We start from the raw sequence: 27,872 nt of genomic DNA on the forward strand, positions 1-27,872 counted from the left end.
AGAAAAGCTGGACGACATTCAAACTCCATGTTTGCAGAATGAAACCTAAAGCCCCTTGCCAGCTTCTGGCCTCATTATAGCTCCATTATCACTGGCCTTCATGTTCTCTTTCATTAATTATCTCATTCAAGAACCAATCTCATTCTCACCTTTTGAACCGTTATTAGCTTTTAAATCTGCGATGTCTCTGTCATGATGTCATTTTTTTAAAAACTCACAGTTGTGTCCACACAGTCAGATTTGTGGTTGGCACTGAAAATGTTTCAGACCTGGTTCAGCAGCAAAATATAGACTTTAGGCACAAGCTACAGAACACGGAAGCACAGAGCTTCTTCCTGGTATCCTAATTTGTGCAGAGATTTTTTTTGTATTTGTGTAAAAACGTATTATATACATATAACTTTAGATGCTTTGTTTCAAATGCATGTCAAAAAGCAATATCATACTTGCACTATTTTCTATTTCTTATGTATGGTTCAGTGATGTAACATGCATATTTTTGTGTTTGGTAGCATTATTTCCTTTCAAAATAATCAGTTCATGACATACATCACTTCATGCTATAAAATCTGTTTAGTTTGAACACATTTTAAGTACATTCAGATAATGCATATTTAATGTTTTGGCATCTCAAACCCCCAAAATGTCACATTTTTGTGCACATGAACAGACTAAGAAAGCAATTAAAGATGGTATTTTAATGATAATAAATTCAAAATAAAATACAACGGCATGATCCTATGTTTTAAACCTTTCAAATGAGCCACATTTTACAAATACCAATAGTTCAAAGCATATTTTGTCCGACAATTTGTATGTTCTCAAATGTCAAGATGGCACAACAGTAAACATGAGACTTTAATTATGAACTGAGGAGGTGATAACAGCCAATAGGATTTTGCATCATCAAGAATAACCCAAGCACCCCTATTGGCTGGGTGAAAAGTTTTGCAGATTTATCTCAAATATTGAAAAAAAATAGATACTTTAACAAATGCATCATATTCCCCATGCTGTGTGGTGAGTACATTTCCAATGCATAACACAAATGACAGCAGTAGTACTTCGTCTGTCCTGTAGATGGAGACAGCAAACTAAAGGAATTCATGAGGTAGACTGGCACCTTTCTATGTTTTCTCTCTCTCTAAAGGAATCTTTATCTTCATGTTAAAAAAATCATGGATGTATTATTAAATTCAATTACTTTCCCTACAATGACCCCAACATGAGAAAAAGTGAAAATTGCTTTGGTTCATATTTCCATGAAAGCTGTACACCAAAAGGGTAAAAACCTTGTCTTAGGGGTCATTTTTGACAGTTATAAAATCAGTTATAAAATAATTTTCATACCACAAAAACACACACATACACACACAAATACATCTGCAATCTACACAAACTTTTGTACTGTCCTCATTGTACACTGTGCGAAAGACTATTATTGTTTCTCTATAAAAAATGCATTCAAAACTTCTTTTTGCAAATGTCTTCTACTTTCTTAGGCTATAAAAGTGATATATCTAGCTAAAAAATGTTTACACCTATGCAATACCTTTAGCAGTAATAATAATAATAATAACAATAAATCTCTACTGTAATAAAGAAAACAATTATGACAGATGTGTTGTATTACAAACGAGTGGACTCCACTGATAAAATGTAGTCTTTCTGCATTGTGAAGAGGTTAAACCTATATATTCACAAAGTTTGTGATGAATGACAGGTTGTTTCTTAATGCAAAAACATTTGGAGTTTAAAATTCAATCAAGCTGCTTATTTTAATCTTTTAGTGAAGGCGGGTCATTTGTTTTACCTTTAGGACATGTGGTGTGTACCGAAAGTTGAAACAGCACAAGGGTTAACTGAAAAAGAGGGTTTGTTTTGGATTGTTTTGCTCTCTACTCTATTTCCTATGCTTTGCGCTCGCGCCTCCTGGAACGCGCATCCCACTCGGGGGCGCGCGCGGTGAAGGGGCGGGGCCGCGCGGAGTCAGCGCAGCCAGGGATGAGAAACTTGTCCCGGATATTTACCTAACTATACCTGGCTCTTCCGACGCGCCCCGTCCCGAAGTCTCCACCGCGGACTGTTTGAGGACCATGACCCGTCTCTGAAGCGGGACCACCGAGGTACACACGGCTTTATTTTGTCTTTAAACCTTCTCTTCCCAGAAAAAAGAGCCACTTCTTCGCCAAGTTGTAGCTACGAGGAGCGCGGCGGTTGGAGGAAAGTTTGCCAGTGAAGTGTTCCTCCTTTTGGGTGTAGCTGTAGAAAAACTTCAGCAGGTTCCTTGTTGGCGCTGTGGTTCAAAGTACAGCGAGGTCACAGCAGGGTTCATTATCGACAAACTGGCAACAAAAATATGGACCTCAAACACTGAGAGAGGCCCTGTTTATTCATTGGTATGTGTACTGTTTAGTGATGCAGTTTAGCTTTTTATGCTAGGTGTTCCTACGTACTACACTTGAAAACACAAGGCTGTTGCAGAAAAGAAATGCTAAAACTATCATAAAATCATTATTATTTACTCGTCTGTAGCTGTCATGGCACCTCAACATATCAGAAATAAATGCAAGATGCATCACCAGTGAAGTCTTACAGTACCTCTGCACATCATGATGAATCTGCTTCTTAGCCCTTTGAGACCTGAGCAAATTGGCTGGTTTCTTTCAAAAACACGAGAAGGCAACGAAAGAAGAAATGACCCAAAATTTAGCAAGAAATTGGTTAAAAGGAGAATAAAATTACCAGAAAAATTTGTTTAAAAAAAGGTTTAAAAAAAGGAAATACCCTGAAAAAGTCTTCAAAAATTAAAAGTGATATAACATAATTCTAAATACATAATCATTATATCTGTTTTTCCGAAGACTATAACAAAATCCCTAGGCATTTTCACTATCTTTTATTTTTTTTTTCTAAATCTACTTTTTTTTTCAAATTGTGGAACATTTCTTACCAGGTTGCATGTTGCCTTTTCCCATGTTTTAAAAAAAAACAAAAACAAGAGTTCAGAGTTGTAAATACTTGTGAAGGCATCTGAAAGCCGCAAAAGAAAAGTGACGTCACTTGAGGTTTTAAATGTAGCATTTACTTGTAAATCCATTAGAGGCCTGCCTGTGAGAGGGGTCATTATGGAAAACAAGCCACCAAATTGGGACCAGCTCTGTGTTAATACATTCAAAGTGTGTCACTGTGTTCAAACATTAACTCAAACACTGTGTGTCCTTTTCAGAATCAGTGTGAGACAGGCCGGCCTGGATCCATTAATCGTTCACCTGGAAAATCAAGACAGGACACATGTACGTACACTTGCATATAGATGCACACACACACACTCACACTCACACACACACACAGACACAAAGCCTTTGAGCATGCATAAGTAGTGCATGTGTGTTTGTGTTTCTCCTGTGTGCTCCCAGCGGCTGGTCTGAGATCAGTTGTATTGTAGATGGGTGTGTTCAACTCTGAAAATGTTTAACATTCTTATCATTCAGCTGCCTGCGAAAGGCGGAGAGACGCAGAGGGAGAGCAGCAGGGAGAGGGAAGGGACATGTTCAGACCCAGGCCAAATAATAAAGAATTACACGAACACACACACACACACACACACACACACACACACACACACACACACACACACACACAGTCACTCCTTCGCATTCATGGTGCATTACTCACTGCAGCCCGATGCTCCATCCAGCACATATATTACTCACCACACAATGTCATCCTGAGGGAGGTGCTTTCATTGGAAGACAACAGCCTGGAAACATCTGACACTGTTTTGGTGGTTGTGTGAGTGTGTTTGTCTACGTGTGTGTTTCCAGGTCCCCACTCAGTGACGAGCTGAGGGCAGGGTGTTTGTCTTGAGAGGGAGGCAGAGTTACCGTGGTAACAGACATGCCAAAACCGGACCTGCTTTGCCTAGTTCAGCTGCTGGACGGCACTATAGAGACCTTCAGAGTCAGCGTGCGTACCACACACACACACACACACACACACACACACACACACACACACACAAACACACTTTTTCCTGTCTGCCATTATGGAGATCATATGTTGCTCCTATCTGTCTCTGTGCTCTGCTAATGATCATCGTGTCAGTGCACGATACAGTGACAGACTACTCTTTCCTATTCTCATCGATCCACATCTCTTATTAACACCATGACCTTGACTTGAAGGACACGCTCACCTCCTGCAGCTCGTACAGCTCGTCACACTTGGGAGCCTTTTACATGATCAGCATATCATGTCGTACGCAGCCTGACAGCACACACACTGACAGGCGTGCACATGCAGACAGGCAATCACAAATATTGCTTTCTAGGACAGCAGCTGTGCAGCACCTTTATGTGAAGGGTGGGAGAGCGCTGCGTCTGTTTCCAATATTAAACTCTCCATTACTCTTTTTTAATGGCTCCTGTGTTTCTCATGTTTGGATGAGGTTTATTGTTTTGGGTTTTTTTAAACAGATTTTCACTGAAGAAGAACATGTGTTTTGAGGGAAGCTCGGCGCGTTCAGATTGCTCTGATGTTGTTTCCACATACATCAAAAATGATTGCTGCAAGAACTCACTGTTCGCCGCTGCAGTTTACCGTAAACATTTCGCTCCTCTTATGTGAACATGCTTCTGGTAATAAGAAGTGTAGGGAAAGTGTAGATGCGGGTTATTCCTCAGAGTGATTAATAGTTTAACGAAAGAGTGTTGTAGTGCAGGTGGAAGTCTTCTTCTCACCTGCATCTTTGCATAATTAATAGTTTTTGTCCCATTTTTGATATTTAAAGGAACAGCATATAGGATCCATTGACAGAAGTGGCATATAATATTCATAGCTATGTTTTCTTTAGTTTATAATCCTCTGGAAATAAGAATCATGTTTTTATTGCTGAAGCTATTGTAGCACGAAAATCTCAAGCCGTTGCAATCCTACACTACCGTCATGCAGATCGTTCCTCATTTTGTCACAAACTATGGAAGGTGGGTTTCCATTACAGATTTGCGCAAAATTAAGCAATATTTTTTAAAAATGTAGATAAAACTCAATTGCGAGATGACTGCGTTTCCATTGAGTGATGTTATGCAACTTTTCTCGCGATGTTCTGCAACTCTTATGATAACATTCCAAGAAACATGGTGATGGATGTTCAAAACATTAGCAGGTTTATTTCCACTGCAGCCACCACATTTGCCGTCATTATTTCCAATCGAGGGCGACACAGGCGAGTTATGCGAGCGATAATGGAAAGATAAGCCCCTCATATATGGGAACGGCCACATATGAGGGATTTCTGGGGGATGATAGTTCATGATTTCACGGAGGAATTGTGGATTCAAAACTTTCAGAAGATGCACTCAACTCTTGAAGAGTTCTTTCAGACAAGCGCATAGCCATAGCATTATGTGACCTGTAAAAGCAAAAAAGGGTTTCATTGTAGTTTTGCGAAATGTGGCTTTTTTTTTTAATCGCCTGAAATACCACCTCAGACTAGCATACAATTTTTTTTTGAAATTGACATGTTTCCATTAGGCATATTTTATATTCACATTTTTATTTGTTACCAGCTGGTCACCATATTATTTTCGGACAGGCAACTTGCAGTCCATCACCCACAAGTGGTGGCGTTTATTGTTCTGGTTTGGCTCAGTGCATTCTGGTCGTGGTAGGTTTTCTAACTCTTGAGCAAAAGGGAATGCCACAACCCTTTTTTGCTGTTTTCCCTTTTCATGTAGCACCTATTTCAAAAGTATTTGTGTCATTCTTCTGCAGAGAGTTTTGTGAAAAGATCATGCAGCAGTGAAATACCTCTTTAAGCCCTGCTGCAACATATGGCACTGTATATTCACATGTACAAATAAGCATGCAGTAAATGTCACTCAAAGTTTTGGCTGATATTAATGTTTGTCTGTTGTTTCCATCTTTCAGAAGCAGGATGAAGGCGTGGTTCTGTTGGACACAGTGTGCAACCACCTGGGCCTGCAGGAAAGGCAGCTCTTCAGTCTGCAGATCAGAGAATCCAGCACAGCCATCGCCTCAATCACAGCCAACACACACTCTCCTGTGAGCTCACTGTTCATCTGCCTCACACTCGGGGCTGGGATTGTAATGTATTGCACTCGCTGATTGCTGTTTAGGCGACGATAACCACAGGGTATGCTTACATAAATGTTTTTTTTAGCCCCAGTTAGCCATTATACTTAATGAATTTCTTTCTCTCAGAGATGGTTGGAGCCTGAGAAACCCTTGAAGAAGCAGATTAAAGGTATCTGTCTGCAGAGTAATCACTGTCTTTACTTAGTATTACTTCTCTGGACAAATGCGTTTTTGTTTTACAATATATTTCAATACATTTATAAAAAGAGAGCGTAGGAGAGAAGAGGATTAAGGTGACTATATGCCATTTCTCTGCAGGTCTTGTATCTCCCTTTTATCTGAACTTCAGAGTGCGATTCTTCATCTCTGATCCTAATTCTCTGCAGCATGAGCAGACAAGGTTAGTATATGCGCCTCACTGTTAGTGTGTTTTTGTAGCCATCATATATCACCAGATATTGATCTGGAGAAGTTGTGTGACTCAGAAAGATCCTTTTCGCTGGGATTATGGAAAGAAATGAAGGCGTGGGTTGATAAAGTTCCTCTTGTCTCATCTCTGCAGGCACCTGTACTTCCTCCAGATCAGGAGTGACATTAGAGAAGGACGGTTAGTAGCACGCAGACTCCGCCACCACATCCCCCTGTGCGCAGTTTGTGTTTAGCTGCTACAATGTGTAATCATGGTGTATGATTGCAGGTTGCAGTGCCCGCTGAGTGCAGCTGTAGTGTTGGCCTCTTACGCCATGCAGTGTGAGTCCCATCTCTTCCTAGAGAAAACAAATGATTAATGACTTAATAATAACAGACTGAGTAATTAGTCCTGTTGAGGATGCTCTCAATAAGCTCTCTGACAGTAGCCAGATGTCACTGTGTGAATGTGTGGGTGCTAAGTGTCTACTTATATCTCCTGCAGCGGAGATGGGGGATCACTGTCCTTCTCGACTTCCTGGTTACCTCTCCAAGTGCCACTTCATTCCAGAGCAGGATGAAGACTTCCTGTCCAAAGTGGAGGATCTGCATCCACAGCACAAGTAATTCAGACACTTTATTACATCTGGTTGACAGCAGCTATAGATGTCTAATAATAACTATATACTGGACTCCAATGGCACCTATTCAGTCCAGTGGAATTGCTAGCCTGATGCACACGCCAAAAAACAAATTCCTACTCAGTTCATCAGGCCCACACCATAGACTGCTTACCCCTGCAGTGCTTAAGTGAGGCTAAAATATCCATGGTACAGGCACTGGCATCTTGTGCTGGTGAAGTCATTTGGAGCTGAAGCCTACCCAGCAGTGATATCTGCTGTGGGGGAGGAAAATACTTATCCGACCAATCACAAGCAGCTCTATTGAATAGGAGCGCATGGATTGGCTGTCACAGCTGTCAAACATGGCAGAAAAATCCCCTTTTTGTAGAATTTTATAACTCATTAAAACCAAACTTGCCATTACAAATTGCCAAAACTTGCTTGAATAAACATCAGGGTGATGGGAACTACCTTCAGTGACAGAAACCATCTTTGGGAAAAATGTATTTGGGGTATACTTTGAGTTTTTAGTTTGGCCTATGTCCCACTCACTAACATGGAGGGGTGGGCATTATGACCTATACTGCAGCCTGACTCTACTTTAGCTACACTAGGGGAAACTGTCATCTTGTGCATCTTTATATACAGTCTATGGTCCAAACCAGGGCCCCAGGATGTGCCCTGGGCTTTTTCGTAGTGGCTGAAGAGTGCAATTACAACTCCTGAGTCCATCAGGTGATGCCGTGACCCCTGTGAAATGAATCATTTCACTATCAGGATTTAATTCATTTGGTCTAATAGCATTTGAAAACTCTGAAAGAGAAAAAAAATTCAGTCGTTTTGTCCCCTTTCAAGTTAGCAGAGCGCTAAACTGGAAGCAGCTGGCATGGTCTGCAGAAGTCTCGAGTTTGCTTGCTTTATGGGCCAAATGATGCACAAGCTTCTTGGCTTCATGCACCACTAAGCAGCTTCCATATTGAATAACGGGGTCTTGTCTCCAAAGCTTTATCCAGTTCTCTTTATACATCCATGGCCCAGACACACTGAACCGACATCAAAAAATTAGTGGCGAGGAAGGCTGACTGTTGCAATACTTCATGACGCCTTTTTATCAGCCAGAAAGTTGCACCTGATCACACCATAAAGACAGCCAACAGCCAGGAAATAAATCTCCATACCAGCGGATGGCAGTAGTCTGTATTTGCTATTCAAATAACGAAACCAGAAGACTGACAGGACGGATTCAAGTTGCTAATTAGCCAGTTAGCACTTCAACAAAACAACCTGATGTTGAAAGAACAAATTATATTTACTATGCACGAGTGAACAATAACACAAGCAGTCATGTACTTTTAATGCTTAAGAGCTCAATGGCTAAGAAATGATCTCACCTCATAATCTTACTCCCTCTTGATTAACGTAAGTCCTTTGTTTGATCTTATCACTTCTCTTTCTCTTCTTGTGCGCCAGTCAACATGCAACATGTATCATTCTCAACATGCTGAGTCTGCTGAAAAAAGTAAACAAGGGCTAACTAGTGGCAATGATGCAGGACACACTGGATAAAGTAAGGCCACAGATGGTCACTGATCGCTGACTGTCGGCTTGGTGTGTCAGGACCTGTAGACTTTACATTGTGATGACCTCACAGATTTTTAAATAGTTTTTCTCAGCTAAAGAAAGGCTTCACAAATATAAAACCTCCATGGAACAAAAATTGAAAATAGAAAGAGTCCTTATTGTACTTCTTAGCAGTTTGAGGTATCTGTCAACTGTTTAGCAGACATCTCTTTTATAATGGTGGTCGGTGGGATTTTTTGCTGTAATACCACCAGTGGCCACTGGGAAAAACTGGACTCAAGGCTGAGCGGCTTTCCTGTGGGCCTGCAACCGACAAACAAGTTTGCTGTGCAGATGGTTCCTGGTGTTGTATGTAATTTTCTCTCTCTCTCTCCATGTGTGTGTGTGTTCCCAGAGGGCTAAAGCAGAGTGAGGCAGAGCTGTGTTACCTCAACACAGCACGAACACTGGAGTTGTATGGAGTGGAGCTGTATGCTGCCATGGTAGAGTCGCTTAAACATTTCATGTTAAGACTCATGTTCCACTTTAACTTCCTCTGCATCCTTTAAGTTTCTCCCATGTGTGAAACATTTGTCACTCCCTCATTATTCTGTCTCTCAGGACACACACGATGCCCCTCTGATGGTGGGTTTGGCCTCCAGCGGTGTTGCAATATTCTGTAATATGATTTGCTCCAGTTTCTTCCCCTGGTGAGTGATGATGATGCTAATTAATTACATGTCTTGTTCATACATTTTCTTCTCTTTTTTTTCAACCAACTGCATTCTTCACATGTAGGGGGAACATCATCAAGATTTCATTCAAGAGGAAACGTTTTTTTATACATCTGAAACGTAAACATGTGAGTCCTTCTCTATTTGTTCTTAATAATTTAAAGATCTGCTCCAGACAAATCGGTGCTTTTAACTGCTCCATGCGCTTGGCTGTTGAAAGCATAGACTGTAAAAAATAATAGACATAGCCACCATGATGTCACCCATTGGTTTGTAGACTCCTATTTTAAGGCTTTAATTTGGCTTCACCTTGGATTTTTGGAGACAGAAGTGATCGTATTTGGACCATAACGCTAGCTGCAAACTTGGTTAGCATGATGCATTTACAGCTATGGTTCACTGTAATAATGCTAATACTAAGGCAACTTGGTTTGCAGTATTTGCTTCCTCCCCCCCATCATTGGAAGAAATGAGTTTAATATGCAGCGAAGAGTGGTACTCATTAACTGTGTGCTGCAACGTCATGCATCACAGTGCACGAGACGAGAGATTATTGAGTCTCTAGCTTGTCTACTACGTTGTCTACATAGACATGAATACAGCATTGATTGAGTTTTCATTTCCACTCTTTCGGCTGGTATTCTCTGTGTGTTTATATGTGTGACAAGTCATAAATCATTCATAAAAAATATAAGAAGAGTTGCTTTTTTTTGCCAGTATCAAAAGCAAGCCAAGCAGGTGAAGTTAGAGATGTGACCTTGAATATTTAAATCGCAAAGAACTCTAACATCATAAAACATTATAAAATATTTAATCTCTATATGTTGCAGGGGGAGACCCAGGATTGTGAAGTGTCTCTGGTTCTGCCCTGTCCCAAGACCTGTAAGAACCTGTGGAGGTCCTGTGTGGATCATCACTCCTTCTTCAGCTCTAACCGGACTGCAAGGAGCCCCAAACACAACAACAGTTCAGTTCAGTCCTACAGAAAGCTGATAACACAGCACCTGGGCCTCAGCAACAGTAAATCTGAGAGGTGAGCCTATAGCTGCTAAGGTAGCGATTGTAATGTCACCCATCGGTTTGTAGACTGACATTTTGAATAGGAATGGAGATCAAAACCCAGTTCCATTGAGGACCCGGTTCCACTTTTTTCAAAACCTGAAAAATCAAAAATGTTTGAGCTTATTGATTCTGCTGTCGAGTCCCGTGGGTCCTATAACGTAACATCTTGAGTTGAGTCATGTCTTTTAAATCCAATCACTGGGATACATCGATTGTACATCAAATTAAACCTTAATGCAGAAAAATCTACTGTCGTCCAGTTGAAAAAACTCTTTCAACAGCTGCTGCTGCACTGTCTTCATCATCATCCACTCAAAACGGCAGTGGTAAGCACGCCCAAACTTTGTAGCAAGACCCGTCATTTAAAAATAGTAATCAAATGTTGAAATCCGAGTTGAAATCAGCAGGATGAGAGCTAGTTAGCTACATAAACGAGCTTTCATAAGGTTTCATTGTGATGTGTTCAAGGTCGGCTCAGTAAAATGACTATTAGGCAAAGGTAAATGACACATCATCACGATGTGTTCAAATCAAGAAAATAAACTTTTTGTTAGTTTTTAGTGAGAAACTTGATTAATACCGTTTTTTGGGTGACAGATTTGTTTTCCCAGCAATATAAAAGAAACAGTCACTTGTTAAGTAATAAAAGCAAAACCAATTTTGTTAAAAACGTCTTGTCGCCCCGTCTTTCTACCAAATAATGGAAAAGTATCGTCAGTGGTATCGATAAAGACTCAGATTTTGAAGGAGTCTCGATAATGGTATGAATATCATTAAAAATTAACAATCCCAATCCCTAATTTTGAAGCCTTTTGGCAGTTGCTTCTTTGTTTTTTGGAGAGGGTGGAGCTGTGTATGAGCACGGGTTGGGTCTGACTCACAGACTGTGTTAACTTCTTGCAGACAGCCTGTCACTCAAAGCGGCCACACACTTAATAATGTCTAACTTTAATTAAAGGTAACATGGAGGTCTAAGGGGATTTACTCCATTTTTGAGTGGCCATTTGAGGAACTGCAGCTTTTGGCACTTCTGTATTGGTTTTAAGCTCCGAAAGTTGCTGCTTGGTTTTCGCATGTACTTTCTTGTCACAAATACTGCAAATATTCCTTCCCTTCCTTTCTAACATGCAGCGGTCCAGTATGCCAGCGTGTGGTGGGAGGGATGGTGTGGAACCCAGTCCTGCAGAGGTCGATTTCATCAGAGTACCTTGAGACCAAGAGTCTGCCCTCTAGATCGCCACCAAACACCCCAAACTGGTAAGACCTGCTCGATCAACTACAACTATAACAAAACATCCAACATCTCTTTTCTTTGTCTGAATATAACCACATACATAACTAGATTTTATAGTGAACATTTTAACATGCCAGGCCACTTAGTCTGCAAGATATCCTAATTATGACTAATTTTCAATGGTCACATGACACAGGAAAACCTTGACTTGAGGTTTATGTCTGTCTGACTTACAAAGTTATCTGCTTCATTTGCAACTTGATTTATTATTCTTAAATGCTCTCAAATATGGCACATTATTACATGCTGTAGCAATGCACAACACATTAAAATGTATTGCAGTCTAAACACACACAAACTTTACATCATCTTTCAGGCGCCACAAATCTCTTTTTGCCATACACACTAAACAGCCTCACAGCACCATATCTGTTGTAAATAAGTTCTAACTCTAACAGAGAAATAATAGTCAATATAAACATAACCTTAGCATAGTCCACTACTTTACTCTTTACTCTTTACTCTACTCATCTCATCTGTGTACGTGCACAGACTTTCACAATGGTTGGTCTGTTTGTGTACATCTCTCCGTAGGGCTAGATCCTTCTTATCTGTGTATAAACAAGTGTTAAAATCAAATGTTTCAAACAGAACCAGACAAAAAAACGTTTTAAATGCTGCCCATTCCTCGTGGAATAATGTACAGACCTGAAATTGTCCGAGCTGATTACTGTGGGGGGATTTATGTCATTTTTAAAGGATTGTGAAAGTAGCACCTTTTGTCAGTGTGATTGCTACTCAGATTTTTACAGAAATCAGTGTAGAAAATTGTAAATGTCCATATATTATAACAGTTTTTTGTGTTGTATATTAACAGGATGTTGTGTTTGCTCATTTGTGGTTGTGACAGCTGTATTTGTCTTTTTATGTTTTGTTGTCTAAGAAGTTTAAGAAAAAGGAAAAATGGTTCACTCTGTAAAAATACTTAATTAAGGATAACTGCATGACTGTTGCTAAGAAGTGAAACCAAATTAACAAAATGTTAAAAAAGATGTTTATGCTACCCTCTTGGCAGCGTAAAGTAGAGAGTTTTAATCTCAGTGAGACTTTTAACTTGTCAAAAAGGATTTACACTGTACATATATATAAGCTGTTGTATAAACTTACATAATACCAGAAAATCACTCAAATATAAATATGTGCCTAAATGGCTCTTACACCTTACTGCTGGTTTGTGTCTCTGGCAGGCGAAGTCCTCGAGTTCGCCACGGCATCCGTAAACCTCGCCCATCCTCAGTTGAACTGACAAACGACCTGAAAGACATGTCAGAAGGGGAAGACGTCTTTTACACATACAGAGCGTCTGTGAGCAGCAGCAAGGACAGTGAGGGAGACAGTTCACCACATAAGTTAGTATCAGTTACAGCAGAAATGTTTGCCTGTCTACCTTTCTCTCTCTCTCTCTCTCTCTGTCAGTTCAGCTTTGGTGGCACGACGTATGTTAGTGCTGAAAGTTTGATCATTTTTATATCAATATCGCAGTAGGATAAAGAGCAGTTTTTGAATTGAAAGAGCTGTGGTTAAATATTTCCCCCAGCCCTAACACAGTTTATCAAAGCATTTCCATTAACCATGAATATATAAAGAATATATTAGGATATGAGTAATTAGAATTATGTTGTTATCATATGTGAAAGTCATCTACAGATCAGTGTGAAAAATCTTTTAATTTCATCTCTTTCAGCCTCTCTGGCTCTTACAACCGGGGGACAGACGAGGCTTTGTCACAAATTGATGACAGTATAGGCGAAGAGGATGGTGACAGTAGCTCACCAAGCTACAGCAAGGTCCGTTATCTCATCTTCATCAACTCTAAATAGCTGTAATACTGTATATCCACCTGAGTGTGTGCATTTGTGTGCTGATTGTGAGTATTTGTGTGTGTGCAGGACGCACTGGGCGACGGTGACTTGATGCTGATATGTATCGCCCCTGATCATGACGGCAAGTTTGGCTTCAATGTTAAAGTGGGTCTCTCTCTTACCCTCACCACACAAGGCAACGTTAAATGTTTTAAAACTTTATTTACACACACTGTGTCTGTGTTGTTGCTCCTCTATTCTTGCTCCATTTAATTTCCCAACTCCTCCCAGGGTGGGGTGGATCAGAAGATGCCTCTGGCCATATCCCACGTTAAACCTGACTCTCCGGTAAGAGCAGACCGGGATGTGCCTGTGTTTTGTGTTTCTCCAGGTGGAGTCAAAACAGTTTTATGATGAAATTTTAACACAATATGTACTGCCGAATAGATGTTAAAAAAAAAACGAGCCGTAAACGTACCTGTAAAAATACTAAATAAATAGTTTCACATAGAAAATCAGGGTGTCTTCTATGCTGTTTGCTGCATTTGGCCTGCTAATATTTGCTCACCTATGTTCTCTAATAACTTAATGCGTGCTCACCTTATTTTGGATTTAGACATTCAGGAGGTAATTACCGGAAGTGAAATTATCCACAGAGGTAGATTCCTCTCCAAATGCCAAAAAAAAAACATTAAAGAAAAACAAACAAAAAGAAAAATTAATATAAACCAACAATAAGCCCAAGTCTGAAATACAGACTGATGTATGATGTGAAGATTTCAGGTGTTCAGTGACGCTGTGTTGTTTTTAGGCAGGTCGCTGTGAGCCCAAACTCCTGGAGGGAGACCTGGTGGTGCTCATCAACGGTCGAGACATTTCCGAACACACACATGATCAGGTTGTCATGTTCATACGAGCCAGCAGAGAGTCACACTCCAGAGAACTGGCCCTGCTCATCAGACGTAGAGGTGTGTCTGAGTGTGTGTGTGTGTGTGTATGTATGTGTGTGTGTGTGTGTCTGTCTGTGTGTTTGTGTATACGCGTGTGTTAGCAGAGATGCAAAACTGCTGAGGCAGCACTTGAGCCTAGTGTGCAAAGTGTCTGTCATGCTTCTATGAATATTCATCACAGTCTTGAACCCTCCTTGGATTCCAGGTCCTGGCAGGGTGGCACCCCTGCTGCAGTTGCCTCCCGCCCTCACACTCACTGGCCAATCACAGGGAGACAAGCTGTCACCTGGCCAGTCGGAGCGGGTCACGACACTGGAGGAGTCAATGAGTCAGCTGGAGAGATCAATACAGTCTGGAACACTCTGTTTTCACTTTGAGGTATTTAAAATGCAGGTGGGAGCTAAACAGTGAACGAGTGTTTATAAGTTAACGTTAAGCAGGACTTAGTTTGTCCACCTCAGTTATTTTGGATCATAATGAGTCTTTAAGTGCTGTTTTTGGGTACAGATGCAGGGCCTAATCTTCACTCTGACTCCTGATAGTCTGAAACAAAGATGCCATCATTGGCTTTGAATCTGAGGTTTTTGGTTTGCCTCCGCATCAGCGACCTCTGTTGCTGGAGGCATTACGTTTCGGCTTGTACGTACAAATGTCTGGCCCATTTTTGCGAAATTGATATCTTAAGAATGCCTTGAGGGAATTTCTTCAAATTTAACAGAAACGGCCACTTAGACTCAAGAATGCCAATAAGATTTTGGTGGTCACAGGTCAAAGTTCAAGGTCACAGTGATCTCATCTGTCTCAATTTTGTGAATGCAGTATCTCAAGAACACCTTGAGGGAATGTCCTAAAATTTGGCACAAATGTTCGACTCAAGAATGAGCTGATAGATTTTGGTGTTCAAAGGTCAAAAGTAACAGTGACCCTGCATTTGTCTCATTCTTGTGAGCATGATATCTCAAGAACACCTTGCAGGAATTAATTCAAATTTGACCCAAACGTCCACTTGGACTCAGAAATGGGCTGATTAGACTGTGGTGTTCAAAAGTTAATCGTGTCATTTGTGAATGCAACATCTAAAGATGACCTTTAGGGAGATTCGTCAAATTTGGGACAAACATCCACTTGCAACTCAAGAATGAACTGAATAGAATCTTGTGGTTGAAGGTCAAAGGTCAAGGTCAAAGTGACCTCATACAATATGTTGTTGGCCATAACTCAACTCAACTGTGAAGCGTCCATGTTTTCACAGACATGGATGTAAACTCTAAATGCAACTAGACTGGTGTGTGGAGGCATACAACCCTGTATGTTTATTTTGTATTTATAAGCGTGTGTTCATTTGCTTTTTATTTCTAGAATCTATACAGAAGGAAGCCTGGTCTGTCACTAAACTGTGCGCGGCTCCCTGAAAACACGGACAAGAATCGATATAAGGATGTTTTACCCTGTAAGTGCTGCTTATTCTGACTGTCTGCGTGTCTGTGCTCTGCTGCTCGTCTCCTCTCTACCTGGTGCCGCCCACATCTCTGTGCTACCCTCCTAACCTTGATCTGGAGCTCACCGCTGTAACACCTCATGAAATTTAATTGGTTTAGCCTGCGGTGCGTCGACAGCTCTGTTATGACCCTCACACGCTGCTGTCCTGCTCTCCTTTCAGATGATGCCACCAGAGTGGTGCTCCAGGGGCCGGAGGACTACATCAACGCCAGCCACATCACGGTACAAAAAAATGACTGTCTTGTCTCTGTCTGACATTTAAAGAAGCAGTGTGTAGGATTTAGTGGAATCTAGCAGTGATGATTGCAGATTGCAACTAGTTGAAACTTTTCCCACATATCAAGCGTGAACTCCCAGTTAGGGTTCCCTCAGTGTAGGGCTGCCCTACACACTGGACCTTCAATGTGAACTCATTTTCTGCATGTTGTGTGTACCTCTGTGTGTTTTATTTGTCTGTGTTGTAGGTGGCGCCCCCAGTGTCCGGTGTATGTTTACGATATGTTGCGGCACAGGGTCCATTGCCACAGACATGCACTCACTTTTGGCAGACTGTTTGGGAGCAACAGACACACACCGTCATCATGCTAACAACTCTGACAGAGAGGGGACGGGTATACATGTGTTTTTACTTTTTTAAATTATTTTTTTTATTGGATTCAAAATTGGTGCACATCATACAACACAACATACCTTCATCATTTTCTTTTTCCATTTTTTAACATCAAAGTGGGAAAGAGAAAAAATAAAATAAAAAATGAATTAGAAGTATATATAAAATCATTCATACAGGCAACAGTGAACCCAATAGTATTTTTTTCTGAAGAGAAGAAAAAAAGAAAGAAAAAACACCTTAAAAAACAGCAAATCAGAAAAAGTAATCAAAAACTAAATAAATTAATAAAATCTATAACTAATGATTTTAAAGAAGGTGTGGCTGCATACATGTACTCTTAAAGAAAAGAAACAATAGAATTACAAATAAACTATGAACAGTTAAAACTTGAGTAGCTCAACGTAAACTGAGAAGTGATGTTATAAATGTATCTTCCTAGATAAAGAGAAGTCTGATCTTAATGAGGATATATGTTCAGTCCAAGATGCCCAACAGCTTTTTAACTTATCCTGTTAAAGTCTTACAATAAATGTCGATCCAAAAAAACATCGATCCAGCCCTCAACCTTATGTTTATACTTTAATACTGTTTACACAGGAAAGAAAATGAGTAAACGTAAAGGGACTTGAAAATACACAGCTCAATATCAGCAATGTATTAACACAGTGATTACTGCAGCACATTATTACTGTGCATGCAGTTTCGGGCTTTATTGGCACATGATTACTGTAATTATGAGGTTCAGCGCCCATGTTTGCACACAAAAGTAATAAATTAGCACAGTTGTGAGTAATTGCAGGGTTTCACAGTGTGGAGAATAGCTACATGTGAAGTGTGAGCAGGATGCTGATGAGAGAAATATTTGAGACACAGAGACTGAGGCAGCGACATATCAAGGTCTCGTTGAATGAAGATGTCTCTGTCTCGGCTGTTGCTTGGTAACCAGATGCTTTCATTAATTGATCATTTTCCTGATGTTCCTCAAGTGCCCCGAGTTTCTCTCCACTTGACAATCACACACACACACGTAAAATTTGACAATCGGCACACATGCTCCTGATGAACTGCTTTTGTACCTCAGGCAGCTGGGTGGAACACACCGCGCTGTTGAATACGAGTTTGATTTCATGAGAGCAGAGCGCAGCTGATGTAACAGCAGCAGCAGCAGCACTGTAAAATGTATCCTGAGTGATGACTCATGTCACATGTAATGTAATTTGTCTGTGATGTCACTCACTTGCAGACCAAATGCCACCAGTACTGGCCGCATCCGCCGGAAGTGAAGGATTTCGGGCACATGCGGGTGAAGTGTCACTCTGAGGAGTGTAACCTGGCCTATGTGACACGGCAGTTCACTCTGACACACACACAGGTACAGTAGCAAGTAGCTGCAATCATGAGTCCACTAGTTGACCAACAGAAAATTAATTTGCAACTATTTTGGTAATTGAATTAGCATTTATTTTATTTACATTTCTGTCAATATATCCCCCTAAATCTTACACACTGGACTTTTAGGTCATTTTTAAAGTACAAAATTTCTTTCTTAAGTTTCTCAGATGTGAAAATGGGCTGCTTTGCCTCATCTCAACATTACAGGACATTCAGTATGTTTTGTTTTGAACTTCAGATCAACTTTTTATCTGCATTTAAATTTTTTTTTTATTGATTCACACCTCTTTTTGTATTTTCCGGAATATGAAACCAGAGCGAACCATAAAATAGAGCTTTTCTGTTTGCATGTTTGTTGTGACATGTACCACATTTGTGCCATATGTCACATAACAGAGGTCACCACAGGCAGCAACATTATCTGCAGCCAACATACAGTCACCTCCATGTGGCTGGCTTGGTCTGTAGGTTTGCGTGGGTGGGCATGTGTGTTAGTGTGTATTTAAGGGATAGCATTGACTTTTTTTTTTAGTGTGGTTGTATGAGGTACTTATCCACAGTTAGTGTATAGAGTGCCCCAGGAATGAGTCCTAAAACCCAGAAATGAGTTAACATTTCAGCACTTACTACTCCCTCTTCTCAATTCATAAGTCTTTTTGAATGGGTTTTTGGTTTTGAAAAAGTCATGATTTTTTGTTTGTAATAAAATCATCACAGTAATTTTTTGTGAGTAACCCTCCATGTAATGTAACATAACAGCAAATTTATTTCCTGAAGCTGTTGCTGTAGCCCTTATCTAATCTGATGCGTCAATGTGTGACGGTTTTGCTAACAATTACGTACATCTCTCCCCACACTCTGTCTCTCCCTCCAGGTATGTTACGTTTGAATAGGGTTTGAATCTAATATGTTTTTAAAAAGTTGTGCAAGTAGGGCAAGAAATATTTTATCATGGGTCCTTAAAAAGTCATTGAAAACTATGAAATTTTGTCCATGAAAATATGCGGGAACCCTGAACTTCAGTAAATACCCCACTCATGAGCTTTAAGGCTTCCATGTGTCTTAAAGAAGGCTGTTGCAAACAAGTAGCTAAATGAGACTACAGAGTGTCATCATGCAAACTTGTGGTATAAAGCCCCGTTGTGATGGCGACCCCGACAACAGCATTGTAGTTCATTCATAGACTTATGTTAGATTTTTACATCTGGCGATTGCACTCAGGCCTTAAAAATCCCCAAAGTGACATTTGTGAAGATTATCAAAACATGTAAGTATCATAAATGCTTGTTTCTGCTCTAATCCAAAATCCAATGAAAAAATCCCATAGGCTTTTTTACGAGGTAACCAGGGCAAAGCTAACTTTTGCATCAGTCCACAGAAAAATGTCATTACTGGGGCTCTCTATACATTAAAACTGATTTTTTTAGTTACATTTTGCTGACACCTTCCACAGCAGTGCATCACATAGCTTCCATGGCGGTACTCCAGCCTGCTTCTCCAAATGGGGTTCATGCCAAACAACATCCACTGTAAATAATACACTGACCAAGTTTAAATATCATACAACCCCACTTTAAAAAATTCGAACTATACCTTTAATGTTGTGTTGGCGTGCATGTCATTCTGTAATGTTTATCTGATCAAGCTTTACCACTTTTAGGTAAATAATCCGATTAAATTAGTTGTTTTCCACATTGACTTCCATCGGCACACAGGTAAATGAACAGGTAATGTTCAGGGAGGCATGAAGTATGAAGGCACACACATGCATACACACAGATACTGCTGTGTGGGCCCATCTGTTCCTCTGGCGGAGCGAGTTAATCCCTGCATGGAGTCACAGGCCACATGACCATTATAAACTCTAAACTCAGCTTTTCTCCTCCCCGCCTGTCTTTCTGTTTTCATCTTCCTGTGTCCCTCTCTTCTCAGTGTCACTTAATTGTCACGTGTAGTTTTGTTCGCCTCACTTACTCTTTTTTTCCCCTTGATAGCCATGTGTTTTCTCACATGTTGAATCTTGGCAGAGTTTGAGCCTGTAGGGCTGTAATCGCATGTGGGCGACTTTTTTCCCAAAGTTTATATGTTCATATCATTATAAATACAGGTCATAAAATACTTAAAATCTCTCTGCTTCTATTGTTTTGTTTTTCGTGTGTGTGTGTTTTAGCTGGGTGAAGAACGTGCAGTCACACACCTGCAGTATGTTGCGTGGCCCGACCATGGCGTACCCGATGACCCTTCAGACTTCCTGCTGTTCATCAGCTCGGTCAGGGAGAGGAGGAGAGGTGAAGAGCCACTAATGGTACACTGCAGGTAACACACACACACACACACACACACACACATGCACACACACACACAGAGGCTAGGCTCTAATTGAACACTGCCGGCATGTGCTGTACCCGCCTCTACCACGCAGTAAATGCTGTGTTTGTTTTGAATTACAGCGCTGGGATTGGACGGACAGGTGTTCTGATCACCATGGAAACGGCCCTGACTCTGCTGGAAAAGGGTCGGCCGGTGTTCCCACTGGACATTGTCAAAACAGTGAGAGATCAGCGAGCCATGATGGTTCAAACCACGGTACAGAGAAACAAAACAGTTATTTATGCCATAGTAATTGTTTTTTCACTTATTAAAAAATGTTTTATTTTTATTTATTGCATTATGTTTTTAGTTTTGAATTATCATGAAGTGCAGTTGATTGATTTGTCTTCTACATGTAATGTGTGTATTTAAGGTTTCCACTAGAACATGTTTACATGCTTTAATGGTCAAAAAACACTTTATTTCTCTCATAATGTCTGTACTGTAGCATCTGTATTCACCCTCTATCTGAAACGCTCAGTTTTAGCACCTGTTTCTGAAAGCCCCCATCCCAAAAAAGCCCAGTCTGCTCAGATTGGTCAGAATTTCCGGGTCTTGGGTATGTCAGTGTCTCTGCTAGGCCGCCAGGAAGTGCGCCAGGCTTTGGTGCAAATTTTGCATAGTGGCCAAAAGTGGAATTACTGTCCGGGTACATCACATGATGCGCACCAGCCCAGAAAGACAATAGAAAAGATAATTTTTTGTGAGTGTCAAAATCCCCACAAAACGACTCGTTTCACCACCTAGATTTAAGCCATCCAGTTTAATAATATTTGGAAAGTCTAAAGGAGCCGCAAGATTAACATGTTTTAGACCACCAATCTAGCGAAACGCTAAATCGGAGGTCAGTTGCTCCGCCGGCAGAAGTGACCCACTCGGGCACACTTGGCCGTGCTTGGCCGCTGTAATGGGCCCGGTAATGCTGAAGATCTGGGAACCTTCATATTCTGGAGAAAGAGCTTTTTTTGTTGTTATTTTGCTTAAGGTGCTTCTGAGCAGCTTTCATAGGAATGAAAAGAGCCGTGGGCTTTGGAGCAAATCTTTGTAACAGCCAAACAGTGTTATTACACCGTCATGTGATGCTCTGCGGCACAAAATGACTTTTTCCCATTGACTTACATGGCTCAAAAAATATATCAGGGGATATATTTTTTGAGCATCACAACCATTACAAAATGACCCATTTTGCTACCAGGATTTGATCTGTTCGGTCAGAAAACATGTTCAGTCTAGAAAAACCGCAAGATTAAATTTTTTATCCCCATTCAAGTTAGCTGAGTGCCAAACTGGAAGTTAGCCATTCAGCTGGTGGAAGTTAGCCACTTGGCCGCACTCAGCCGTGCTCGGCCGTCGGCAGTCTGTATTATGCTTGCTCTATTGGCTGCACAGTCTGGAAGTAGTGCCAATAATGCCCACATTATCCAAATAATTTTATACACAGCAGCTGAATTATTTTGGTTCCATGCACCACTGAGCAACTCTCATAGGAATGAACAGGGACCTATGTTCATTGCTGTATTCAGTTTTCTTAGTACATTCATGGCATATTCAGATGGCAGCATACCGGGGAGGTAAACAAGGAAGCTAAAAACATTTTGGCATTTGCACCAGGTGAGCAACTCCATTGGAATTGATAAGCACCATCTTGGCATCCGGTGCCTAGTTATTATTAAGAATTGTTGGCACAGTAAATTGCAGCCGGGACTGTAACGGAGTAAAGCTGCACTTTTTACTGTAAGCAATCAAAAATATAAGCTTCTGAACTTAACTGGACATGTTCCAGCAGGAATCCGATTCAAAATCTGGAAGAAATGAACAACAAGAACAAATTTCGTTGATTTTAGCATGTAGTGTCATGTAGTAGTGTAGGTTATGTTATATATTTACTTGCAGTAGTGTGCTTGGAGCAGGTGACCATATATAGAAATCCAGAACACGATGATTTCATACTGTAGCCAGAAAAAACTGGTGGAAACGATCCAGAACAGCAGAAAAATTTAGTTACTTTTGCTCAGATGGATTACTTTGACATAGGTTTACCTCTTTATCTGAAACTTTGACCAAATATTAAATCAACTCTCTTCACTGTAACTCTATATAAGACACAAAGTACACAGAAGCATTTACACACAAATTTACACCTTTTTAAGTGTTTTTTTTTAAACTTAATATTTATTCATTTTTCAGGTAACAAAACATACAAAAACAAAATAAAAAGGGGGGTGCCACTGCTTTCAGTTTACAACTTTTCATACATTAATTTCAGTCCAGCTTACTGAGCTACAAATCTTATTTATAGTCTGTCCATTCATTTTAGTGTTGTATGTCTGCCCCTGCTTTAGTCCTTGGTCATTTTTTCCATAGAGTATAGTTCCTCTACAATGTCCATCCACTGTCCTGGACATGGGGTGTCACATTTCAGCCAGCTCCTAATAATGGCATTTTTAAAATTCTGGTATAAGGATTTTAAATATATAAATGTCCTTTTTATGAATGCTATCCTCAGGTATCAATCCCAGATACACAATCCATGGGTCCCTTGGTATCTTGTAACCTAAAATTCCCTCAAAAATCAAAATAACCTTAGCCCAAAATGTTTGTAATTTTAAAAAATATAAATGTATGGGACTGATTGACATCCATGTGCCCACAATGTCTCCAGCAGTGCTTTTGCCTAATTGTTTGTATTTTATTTATCTTTTTTAGTTAATTTTTTCCAGAATGTCTGTCAGGTAAAACGTTTGACGTAAGGTGGCGTATACCTACAGAAAACATAAGTATTTGTTTAGCAGTGCTATTTAAAAACAATGAATGTACAGAAGAGAGCAAGTTAAGCTCATGTAGAAAGTTTTTGGTGAAAAGGTTTTAGGAGCTAATCGCAGTTTTAGAAACTTTTATTCCTTGAACATGTATGTATGTTCACATTTTTGTCCAGCATATTGTGCTTTTTTTAGGCTAAATTCAGGCTGTTTAAATGCATGTATTAATTTAAAAAAAAAACATTTTCTATATTTCATTAGGCACACTGCAATTATATTGAAATGTCAGAAATTTGATTTAATAGAGTCTAAGCTTCTGGAGGACTAAAAAAAATCAGTCAAATGTCGAGAGTTGATCTAAAAATACCATATTGAGAACTTCAGGAATTTTCATTAGGGAAAGAGACTTCACTTCAGTGTGCCCAAAATAACTTTTTAAAGGCCAATGTCCCAGTTTTTGACATCTGTGGGGTCTTGTCATCTTTAACCTTCATTAGTTCACAGAGACGTGGCTGCCACAGTTTTACACTCACGGCCGGAGCAGGCAGGCTGAGGTTGGAAGCTGCGGTCTGTGGCACCTCAGCAGTATTTGTCGAGGGAGAGGAAAGTGTTACTCATGGCTTTGAAAGGAGGTGGTGCTGGGAATATGGCAGCGCTCCAGTCACAAGCCTGCTTCTGGGCCAGTGCTGCTACCACGATCACCCTTATTGTGAAAGGAGATCCAGTCCCTGAGGCTTTTACTCTGATGTTTTTGTGCTGATGGAAGGCTTCCTCAGGTTTCCCTTGCGTGTTTGTGTCCCTGACTAACGGAAAAAACACGCACAGAGGACAAACCTTCATGCTAAGGAGCCATACGTTGAAGGCTGGCATTACACTATGGTCTTCGTATTGTTAACAAATCTCATGAGAAACAAACAATACTTTCCAGCTTCCTCACATTACAAACACTAAAAATGGGTCACAAATAAACACTTTGCAAATCTCACCATGAGGTCCAATCAGTAGCTTTTCTGGAGCTTTCGATCACAATCTTCCTCAGCAGATGGAGGTTTATTTTTAGCAATTCTAGCAGCATGACTGCATCAGTGGTTAGTTAGTTGATTGGTCCTCTACTTTGGTTCACACTGACATATCTCAACAGTTATTCAGTGACTTGCAATGAAATTTTGTGCATATATTTATGGTTTCCAGACAACAAATCCCATTGACTACAGTGATCCTCGGACCTTTCCTCGAGTGCTAACAGATCATTGATGTATGTATGAAAAACTAGGGTCCCCTGACATGAAATTATCTGAATCTCTCGCGTTATGTGTGAGCAAGTACGCTAACTTGAACAGGAATAAACTAATTTAATCATGCAGCTCTTGTAAACTTTTGAAATGTTACTGAACAAAATGGATCAAAAAACTAAAAACTACTGCTGTCTTTGGGCTCTGAGCCGATAGCCAAGGCTGGAGGCATTATATTTTCGGGTCATGTGTACATATCTACGTACATCTGTGCAGCTCATTCTCGTAAATGTAATATCTCAAGAGCGCCTTTAAGGGATTTCCTCATATTTGGCACAAGCATCCACATGGACTCAATGATAAACTAATTAGATTTTTTTGGTCACAGGTCAAGGTGACCTCCTAAACTTCTTTTTTTTGGCCCTAGAATTCATACACTCAAATTTTACACAAATGTCATATACGATATAACAATGAAGTTCTGACATTTTGGTGCGGCCGTGGCTCAGAGGTAGAACGAGTTGTCTTCTAATTGGAAGGTCAGCGATTCGATCCCCGGCTCCTTCAGACAACCTGTTGAAGTATACTTGACCTTATTTTTATTAGATTTGGATTTTTATTTTTATTGTAAATGCATATCGAATCCAAATATCGGTTATCGGTCTCACTAACTACTTATAATCAGTGGCGGTATCGGCCCTGAAAAAACAATTTCAATCAACCCCTGGTCATAACTCAGGAAAAGACGGGGCGAAAACAATCGGTCAGATACTGAATCATGCCACTAATCTTGGATGTCCACCTTGAAACTCCAACTTGACTGTTGTGTGGAGGCATACAACTGCATGGCAGTATTTCTAGTTAGAAAATGTTAGTCAAACTGCAGTAAAGCGTGCATTTTTGAGGACTATTTTCAGCCACATGGGTGTGTTTTAGTCGTTTTTGAACAGTGGAGCTCTCTGACAGAGAGGAATGCACTGAATCAGGATTTTGGTTTCTCAGACAACACTTCATTGTTTGTTTGTCCTTTTCAAAGAGGCCCTCTTATGCTCATTTTCAGGATCATATTTGTATTTTGTGTAGATTTCTATTTTGTATTTTCATACTGCCCATTGCTGCAGCACCTCTGTCTGAAACAGTCTATCTGAGCTCATGTCCCGCCTCCCGAGAAGTCTGCTCTGATTGGTCAGCTGGCTCTCTCTATGTGCACTCTATTCTATTTGCTACATGTGATGTCACCAAGTTACAGAAGTAACCACTGAAACTCAAACGAGCTGTTTCAGGCAGCTTAGGAGCAGTACCTTTTGAGAAGAGAGAGCTCCCTTTGGCTTAGACTTTGGGCTTTATTACTTAGGAAACCTTTTACAAGCACAAAACTGCTACACAAAAATATGAAGAAAAGAGAAAAACCCAAAAAGCATAATAGGTCCCTTTAAGGAATTTCATAAAGAGAAAAAAATATTGGATTATAATCAGTACTTGAATTTCAAAAACAGCTGTGTTGTGTAACAGCTGTTGTATGTTGTGTGTTTCAGTGTCAGTTCCAGTTCGTGTGCGAGGCCATCCTGCGGGTCTACAAAGAGAAACAAAAGGGATCTACGGCACCATAACCTGAATCAGCAACAGGACCAGAACAGACACACTTAACGTTTCAGCCGCACTTCATTGCGAGCGACTGTCACGGAGGGACTATAACAGATTAACCTCTGTCGCCGCCTCTGGGACTGGTACACAGACTGGATAATGAGAGTATAACCAGCTTCAGAGCACAGCTGTCTGTGATCTGTGTAGCCTAGATTCAATGTTGGAGTACGGATCTTATACCTAGTCGGCCTTTGTGTTTGCTGATAGTGCATTAGGCTTGTAGAGGCTGCGGTCTCCATAGAGACTGATGTAAGACTGATGTGAGCTGCTAATTTCTGTGCAAAAGGCCACTCAGGAATGTTGCCTCTACTTTTTAAGCTACGTGTGCCTTAGACTGTTGCCTCCCGGTGGATGGATCGAACAGGGCGGTGGAGGCAGACCTGGATCGTTATAATCTGTTAGTTTATCTGTATGTCCAAAGACGGAGAGCGAAGCAGGCGTTAGATCAATTCAGCAGATACTGTAGGGTCGTGGTGGTGCAGCATTGAACGCTGTCCGTCAGAGGAGCACCAAATTCCACTGTTCAACACTCTTAAATTATTAAGACACAAAATAAACACACTGATTTATACTGGTGTCTGCTTTGTCACTTTCTCTGATCGCGGACGTCATAAATTAGATCATCAAATGAGGATTTGTTGTGATGACGCTGCCCCTTTTTCACACCTCTTGCAGGATGAAACTGAAGTGAAGAGTCATCTGCTTATTTAACCTTCAGCTGAGTGCCTCTAGAGCTGGCATCACATCAGTGAAACTATCTCAGCATCACAAATCAGCCCAAACAGTGTCTGCTTAGGATGAAATGTTGTCTTAAAGAAAGACACTATAGCCATATATAATATTGCAGTGAGGATATGAGTATCTCTGCAGGTTTTTGATGTATAATTCATAGTGTTGCTATATGTGTGCACTCTTATTCTGTAGCTCTTTTTTCATACAGTATAACACATGAGGATTCTGTGTGCTGTGACAAAGTACCCACCAATGCCTCTGAAATATGTTAGAGCATAATCCAGAATCTCATGATTTCCCTCACAAATATACAAATCATGTCCAGCAGGCTGATGCACAAAAACCAAAATATGTGAGTGGTTTTGTCCAAGAGGTACACATCTGAAGGTTTGTGTGTAGGAGGGCACTGAGGTCATTTTTTCTCTTCGGTTAAAGAGAAACTTCAGTATTTTGGAACCTATTTTCCCGTGTTTTTCTGCCCAAGGGACTAATAGAGACAATTTTCGAAATTGCTCCAGTATTGTGAGAGACCGCTGAATAAACCAGGCAGCATTATTATCCTTACGGACAGTTGTGCAGTGTCAAACAACATTACAGAAAAAGAGAAATGGAACGTCTTAACTTCGGCTTCGCTGGTCTGTTTGTTATATGACCAACAGGTTTCCCGGGGATCCTAAAAAAGTCTTTAAGGCCTTGAATTCATGAATCTAAAAATAAGGCCTTAATTAGTATTACAATGTCAGAAATCAATCTCAAAATAATTAGTAACATATATCTCTATACAGCTCTAATGTCTATTTTTTTAGTTTACCAAATACTTGCATTAACTTCAGGCAGATCATGGTAGTGGAACCAACAAAAATCATGTTTTAAATTACAGTTAACATTTAGGCATAATTGTCCACAAAACTTTTTTTGGGGGTGGGGGATTAACAACAGTCGAAACGTTAGAGATGTGAGAGTTTGGAGAAAGGCGTGGCGGGGAAAGTTTGTTGTCTTGAATACAGAGAGCGTAGATAAGAATTATGACTGCAAGCTTATTTTTAAACTCAATTTTGAATCATTTTAAATCATCTTATCTCTGCACCTCCTATCTGT

General features: G+C 40.4%; 1 protein-coding gene across 1 annotated transcript; it reads left to right on the forward strand.

Moving 5' to 3' along the window:
* Positions 1-1,947: 1,947 nt before the first annotated feature.
* Positions 1,948-26,613, forward strand: ptpn3 (protein tyrosine phosphatase non-receptor type 3). The gene is made up of 27 exons (XM_042489817.2): positions 1,948-2,126; positions 3,230-3,296; positions 3,828-3,969; positions 5,932-6,066; positions 6,226-6,268; positions 6,418-6,499; positions 6,662-6,706; positions 6,797-6,849; positions 7,013-7,130; positions 9,106-9,193; positions 9,312-9,400; positions 9,489-9,552; positions 10,255-10,457; positions 11,618-11,743; positions 12,968-13,129; positions 13,465-13,567; positions 13,670-13,747; positions 13,874-13,930; positions 14,394-14,550; positions 14,738-14,910; positions 15,892-15,982; positions 16,193-16,254; positions 16,497-16,643; positions 17,889-18,017; positions 20,208-20,353; positions 20,488-20,623; positions 25,934-26,613. Exons 3-27 carry the CDS (start codon positions 3,901-3,903, stop codon positions 26,006-26,008), a joined length of 2,631 nt encoding a protein of 876 aa, XP_042345751.1. The 5' UTR covers positions 1,948-2,126; positions 3,230-3,296; positions 3,828-3,900; the 3' UTR covers positions 26,009-26,613.
* Positions 26,614-27,872: the final 1,259 nt, after the last annotated feature.

The sequence above is a fragment of the Plectropomus leopardus genome, chromosome 11 (assembly GCF_026936395.1).
Source record: "Plectropomus leopardus strain MGB_pleo_1.0 chromosome 11, ASM2693639v1, whole genome shotgun sequence".
Lineage (NCBI taxonomy): Eukaryota > Metazoa > Chordata > Actinopteri > Perciformes > Serranidae > Plectropomus > Plectropomus leopardus.

Coding starts and splice junctions, on each gene's coding strand:
- ptpn3 (XM_042489817.2), top strand. CDS start 3,901: ATGCCAAAACCGGACCTGCTTTGCCTAGTTCAGCTGCTGGACGGCACT. Junction 6,707..6,796: donor AGTGACATTAGAGAAGGACG/GTTAGTAGCACG, acceptor GTATGATTGCAG/GTTGCAGTGCCCGCTGAGTG. Junction 13,130..13,464: donor GGAGACAGTTCACCACATAA/GTTAGTATCAGT, acceptor CATCTCTTTCAG/CCTCTCTGGCTCTTACAACC.